This window comes from Limulus polyphemus, unplaced genomic scaffold (assembly GCF_000517525.1).
Source record: "Limulus polyphemus unplaced genomic scaffold, Limulus_polyphemus-2.1.2 Scaffold501, whole genome shotgun sequence".
NCBI lineage: Eukaryota > Metazoa > Arthropoda > Merostomata > Xiphosura > Limulidae > Limulus > Limulus polyphemus.
The window spans coordinates 388,242-394,787 of record NW_013666111.1 but is presented as its reverse complement, the minus strand read 5'-3'; the positions used below and the strand labels follow the sequence as shown (position 1 = coordinate 394,787).

Here is a 6,546-nt window from a genome sequence, read left to right as displayed (position 1 = left end):
AGATTACGAGTTGAGCGCCCTAACCACCTGGCCATGCCGGGCCTTTGCTTTCTTTTATACAAACTTAATTCCATGAAAAACACAAAAAACAGTTAAAAAAATAAACAATGTATTTTTTTCATGCTTCAAAGTCATAGTAATTTTTGATTCTCATATAGAGGCAGTTATTAAAGACAGTATATGATATTACTTTGGAAAATTTGAGTTACTTACTGGGAACGGATCTGGTCCTTCCTGGATAACATATCCTTCAATTACATGAGTTAAAACATGTGGTTTTACAATTGCCTTTTGAAGCTGCTTTTCTTTCATAGGTTCTGGAGGTGGAGGTGGTGGTTCTTGAATCTTGTTCTTAACACTTTCCTCTTTCTTTTCTGGGGGTGGGGTTTCATGATTTCCATTAGTTGCAGGTACTGGCAATGGCGCTGTTGTTTCTTGTTTGGTATCCATTTTGGTCTCTTCTTTTTTTTCCTTAGTTGGTATAACAGACATGCTTGTTGCTGTTGAAACAGTGTTAGTGGCTGTAGTGGCAGTTTTGGGGGCAGTTGTTATGGGTACAACAGAAATATGGTTTGGCCTGACTTGTGCTGCTTGTTGCTTAGTTTCTGTTGCTGTAGACTTATTCTGTGTACTCGCCGGAGCACGTACTTCAGAGGTCGGCTTGGTCTGATTTGCCGCATCAGCCTTCTGGTGCTGTGTGGGTTGCGTCTGTGTTTGTGTGTTAGCCGTTTGAGTAGGCACAGGAGTCTGAGTTACAGTTCCGCCAGTAGAAGGCTGACGATTAACCTGGGTCCGTGGACGTTGCTTCACCTGGAAAAAAACAAGACAACCTCAGAGCATAATTATACATTTCAGTTTGAGAACAAAATTAAAGAATAAATAAAACGTATAGGTTTTTGACAATTAAAACATGCAAGTACATTTAACCAACTGCCATCAATCACACAGTAGGCAGCATTCAAAACATATTTTGGATCACAATGGGCATGTTTAAATATAATACCTCTACAAACTAAATTATCTGCAATGAGATATTAGACAATCACAACTACAAAAGACAGTATGCTTAATCAGTGAAAAACTTTTTAGTATTTATTAAGAAAATTTGTTCCAGTTTCTAGTTCAGATTCACCAGAAACTCACCTGAGGGCGCTGAAGTGGACCATGTGAGTGTGATGCTACTGAGGTGGAGACAGCAGTTTGGGTAGCTACTGAGATGGCTGGACGGACCTGTAATGAAATAAAAGGTTGTGTACTTCTATAGCTACCCCAGTTCTTAAAATGATTTGTCTGATGCCATTTTCCAAACTTAATTCAACTTTTTTAAAAGCAAATAGTTTTAATTTGGCTTCTCAGATTCGTTTTTTTAAATTCCTGTTTTTATTTGAATTCTTTTCATTCTCCAAGTTCTCTGATTCATATTTTCCTTCCCGCTGATCATTGTTATTTGCCACAGTTAGTTCAATTCATCTTTTTTTAATTCACAGATTTGTATTTTTCTTCCCATGTTTGTGTTGAAAAACAGTATTTTCAACCCAAGGTCCTGTTTTGGTACGCACCTTTCTGGTGTACCTTTTTACCAAGGGGCCTCCAAACTTTATATAATTTAGAGCCTCACCAAGTCTAAATCCGGCACTGTACTTAAGTCTTGATTACTTTGTCTTGTTTAGTGGCATTTCCTATACCATTTTGAATGTTTTAGTAGCTTTTTGTACACATTTTCTAAAAATAGTTACAAATTTGTATTTTGACTTTCATAGTTTTCTTTAATTTATGAAATGTCATACAATTTTTGTTTATAATATTAACCTTATCTCTACAAACATCTTTTTCTGGACATGTCAGAAGGTTTTAGTGAGTTACATACAAAATTTAATTAAATTACTTTTTTTTTCATGGTATACCAATAAGTGTAGCATAAAAATGTAGCTAATAATCCATATTTTAATAGTATTTAAGTTTTAATTTCTTAATTTTACAATAAATATTAGACAGAACATTCTGGAATTTCCCTTAGTGTGAGAATTGTGACATTTGCTCTCTAGGCATACTCTCTTCTCTAATTTATTTACCACCTCTCCAAGAAGTACAAAATTTAATCTAAGTTACTTATAATATCATCATTGCTCAGGCAAAGCATAATTTTAATAGCCTTCAATCTTATTTGGTTACAGAGCCATGAAATAGGCCCCCCAGTGGCACAGCAGTATGTCTGCGGACTTACAGTGCTAGAAACTGGGTTTCGATACCCTTGGTGGGCAGAGCATTGATAGCCCATTGTGTAGCTTTGTGCTTAACTACAAAGAAACAAACAAACCATGAAATAGACAACCAGACCCCTTTTGCCATACCCACCAGTCACTTCGTCACTTTCAGAAATTGCCAATAGTTTTCTCTTCCATTCAATACTATATTGTTTATAACCAAGAGAAAGCCAAGGTTTTCATCTATCAAATGACATATTACATTGTTTTATGTAAAGAGAATTGTCAATTTCGCTTTCAGTTCAAGCTTGATTCCCACTGGAAACACATTGATAAGCTTAGGTGAAGTTTTAATGCCTCTTGTAGCACAGTTAGAAAGCCAGCAAAATTTTGATACTTATGGGACTTTGTCTGTTTTTTTGCACATTATTGTTTTGTGTTCTTTGATTTTGATGCATTATTTAATACAATAAAAATTTATTTAGTGCAGTACTACCATTAGTATAAAAAAGTAGGGTTAAGTGTCATTGACAGTCAACAGCAAAAACAGAAGACCCAGATAAGTACTTTTTTTCCTTGTCTTTCATATTTATTCTTTATTTATCATTAGAAGTAAAGTAACTAAAATGTAAAAATAGGAAACTTTTTGTGTTAGTTAAGGTTAGATTATAGAATATTTTTTTCTATAATTATAAAAGAGCCTGTCTCTGTGTGTGTGACCATCATAGCTCCAAGAGGAAAGAATTTAGAGACCTGAAACTTTTCATGCATACTAAGGGGATCCTGAGGGTGTGCACCTGGGTATTTTTTTTTAGATTTGACTCAAAAAATTTTTTTTACTAATCTTTTGCCCTATAGCCCCATAATTCTGCTTCCTGCAGGTCTATAGAAAGTATCATATTTTTTCTAATTCTCACTTACTGCATGAACAATACGTGGAGGTTTCTGCCCCACAAAAAAATTTAAAACATATATATGCCTTTTAATTATTTAATGGCAAGGTATTTAAAGTGAAAAATAAAATTTTAAAAGCAAAAAAAATACTGAAATTTTGTGAGGCCCCTGCGGATTGTGAGGCCCTAAGCTGTAACTTGTTTAGCTTATGCCTAAATCCGGCACTGAAGTCCCTAAATTACGAACGCAGATATTTGCTACAATAAATCAATACCACATATTCATTAAAAGAAAGAAAAACTAAAGGAAAAATTTCCCAAGAACAATCATAAGTACAATAAATGACTTTTATAAATTTTACGTTACACCCGAGGCCTCTGATTGTAATATTACAATTCTAACACACACACACACACACACCATTTTGACTAAATGGAAATTATTTACCGAGATTGCGAAAACTGTCACTGGAAAAATCTAATCACTTTCTCAAACTAAGGTCCTCTGACGGTGAGTTTATTAACTATTATAATACCCAGTACATATTAAATAAACAGACATTAAGTTGGTCCAACTATGGCGTCTATGTTCATGTCCTAAAAGCTATGGTAAAAATCCAGTTTTAATAAACCAAAAGAGAGATACAGGCGCTGTATTCCTAAATTGTCGTTTGTTTTGTTTTTTCCAACTAGAACCAGGAAGTGATTAATAAACTAACTTAAAACTACATTTTCACTACACTTACGTTTCTTCTTCGAAATTTTATGCACTTGACTCCGTTATTCTGTGAACTTGTGTGATTAACTGGTATTTTAAACTCACATTCTGTTACTTTAGCGACTTCTGGTGGCGATGAATTGCTAGCGTGTATAGTTTTGGTAAACAAAAAAAAACTGTAGAAAAGACTGCGAGACGTGGAAAAATTAGGGAAAAAAATGTTCAAAAACGTTAAAATACATGTCTATAAAAACTTTTTTATTATTACTTGCAACGTTTCTGGCAGAAGCCCTTCGTCAGAAAGTATTATACCGTGCCACATGGAAAAAAATGGCTAAGACAAAATCCTATAGTTTTGGAGACGTATCTATTCGTGTGTGACGTCACAATGCTCGGTTCCGTAATTTGTTTTCATGTTGGTGAGTATTGATAATAATGTAACGCCCAATAACGTTGGATATATTAAAATCAGCAAGTAATTGTTTCATAACGTGTTTACTGTATAGTTCATAATTGTTAAATCCAAAATTAATATTTAAAAGAAGTATACTCTAGAGAGAGGACTTGTATCCATAATAACTCGTGTTTCCGCTTTCCAAAGCATTGGAAATAAAAGTTTTCCATCGTGTCTATGTAAAAATATTTTGGTCCAAAGGTACACCGAGTTAAGATATTATTTAGCTCTACTATAGTTTCGAAACAAATTTTCACAGCAAAAATTCGAAAGTTCCTCCTGTTGTCAATTGCCCACCCCCGTAGGAAATTTCGAACTTAAATTAAAAGATATTTATCAAACAGGGTTAGATTGGGTTTAACGGATATTACAAGAGTTTGGGGTTTATTGCATTAACGCCATCGTGTGGCATCAGTAGTTGAAGACTTTAGTAAGTTACGAGTAACATGACACACACAAAGACCTGGTGAACGAATCGTGTAATACCAAGCATAAGGGATCAGCGACAGTCTGTATCATCAAGAAAGGTTCCCAGCATCTATCAAGTAAAGTACGCACTACGAGATCGATTTCGATAAAATAAGATCTAAAAAGTTGGTTTCAAGAATAAGTATAAAGTAGGTCAAGTCGATTTTTTTACATTAACTGTGCAGTGAAACCAGCCATCACCAAATAAAAGACGTCAAGAAGCCGAACGTTTTCATTAATTTCAACTTAAAATTTTTGACGCTCTTCGGGGGTGTGGGGGTGGAGAAAATTGAAGGTTTAAAGAATACTTGAAAAGTAAAATTTTTCTTCGAACAAGTACACTGTTTGATTTTTCTAAATCCGTTTAAAGTCATTGCGACCTCACTCGATCACTTAACAACTGTACTGTCAAGTCAGTTTCGAGTCCTTGATACCTCATTAAACCACTTAACAGCTATACTGTCAAGTCAGTTTGGAGTCGTTTTGACCTCACTCGATCACTTAATAACTGTACTGTCAAGTCAGTTTGAAATCTTTGTGACCTTACTTGATCACTTAACAACTACACTGTCAAGTCAAATGAGTCATTGTGACCTCAACTAGTCACTTAACAGCTACACTGTCGAGTCAGTTTGGAGTCCTTGTGACCTCACTCGATCACTTAACAACTGTACTGTGAAATCAGTTTGGAGTCACTCAATTGTACAGATAGCAGACAATGATAGATTAATTCACCTTGTCATTCGTGGGTGACTTGAGTCGTGTACATAGTAACGAAATGGTATAAACCGTAACCTTGTGTAGAAATGTTCAGATTTACTTTAAAATATGGAAAGTTTCAGAAATCGTTTTTAGTACTGTCTATCTCCAGTGGTAGGAGTTACTTTTCTGAATATTCATAAATTAATTAATTTTAGACTGAAAGTTAAACAAAAGTATGAAGAATCAAAAGTAATTCTATAATTTTTGTCCTGTTGCAACAACAACAACAAAACATCGTTCGAAACATAGCTATAAAACACACATTTACTTACTACTTAGTTCAACTTCAAGATGTGTCAAAGCAGGTCACACCAACAAAATATGACGTCATTTCTGATCAAACACGCAGACAAAACACCATCCACAACTCAGTCATCACTGCATTTCAATAAGCAAAATAATCGCTTAGCAGGAATAGTTGTCAAAATTCCAATAGGGGAAAAAATTGACACCTGGGGAAATAATTTTATCCGATGAAAAGAGTTTTTACAGTGACTCATCTAGAGGCATACGAATCGTAGAAGCACATCATGAAGTAAATTATGTTAATACGTATGTGTAAGATAATGAAACTTAATCATGGATTCTATTTGAAAATGTATGTACATTTCAACATGGCTAGCGAAAATGGCTTACCTTACATTTGATAACCACGTCTTTCCTAGCACACCTAATGAACTTTATGAAACATTAAATCTAACTATTGTTTATTATTAGCTCAAGAATTCACATGCCTTACCCTAGCTTGATGACAGAGTTCAACCACACTTCTCGTCTTGCCCTTGGTTATCAACAAAAGTGCCTCTGTGTCCCTAGCCAAATCGGTTGACAATTTTTCCGCTAGGACAGCCAGCATACGTGTAAACATGCAAAGTCTTATGCTTAAATTGTCCAACACAGAGTTCTTCATTCATGATTGCGCGCGTGCGAATCACAATAGCGCGGCTTCCGACAATACCAATGTATATATATATATATATATATATATATATATATATGTGTGTGTGTGTGTGTTTTAGTAACGTACTTACTACACTACGTCCTACG

At 34.8% G+C, this 6,546-nt stretch overlaps 2 protein-coding genes across 10 annotated transcripts in view; both read right to left on the bottom strand.

Annotated features, from left to right (window-relative positions):
• LOC106458691 (cAMP-regulated phosphoprotein 21-like) overlaps nt 1-6,546 on the bottom strand; it is a 101,607-nt gene that overhangs the window by 58,289 nt on the left and 36,772 nt on the right. For 6 of the 9 annotated variants that reach the window (XM_022384957.1, XM_022384964.1, XM_022384965.1 and 3 more), the window contains exon 1: nt 6,239-6,431. The exons of 1 other annotated variant lie outside the window; for it this stretch is intronic. The gene's annotated coding sequence lies outside the window, so the exon portion shown is untranslated. Of the gene's footprint in view, nt 1-5,771; nt 6,039-6,135; nt 6,155-6,238; nt 6,432-6,546 lie in introns of those variants that run through there. 2 more of the 9 variants (XM_022384962.1, XM_022384961.1) reach the window with 2 other exon arrangements.
• LOC106458685 (polyhomeotic-like protein 3) lies at nt 187-6,355 on the bottom strand. Its single transcript, XM_022384948.1, has 3 exons — nt 6,239-6,355; nt 1,144-1,290; nt 187-810 (listed from the first exon to the last, which is right to left on the bottom strand). The coding sequence occupies exons 1-3, from the start codon at nt 6,353-6,355 to the stop codon at nt 187-189; spliced, it is 888 nt and encodes a 295-aa protein (XP_022240656.1).

Coding starts and splice junctions, on each gene's coding strand:
- LOC106458685 (XM_022384948.1), bottom strand. CDS start 6,355: ATGCTGGCTGTCCTAGCGGAAAAATTGTCAACCGATTTGGCTAGGGAC. Junction 1,291..6,238: donor AACTCTGTCATCAAGCTAGG/GTAAGGCATGTG, acceptor AAATGGCATCAG/ACAAATCATTTTAAGAACTG. Junction 811..1,143: donor GTCCACTTCAGCGCCCTCAG/GTGAGTTTCTGG, acceptor GTTTTTTTCCAG/GTGAAGCAACGTCCACGGAC.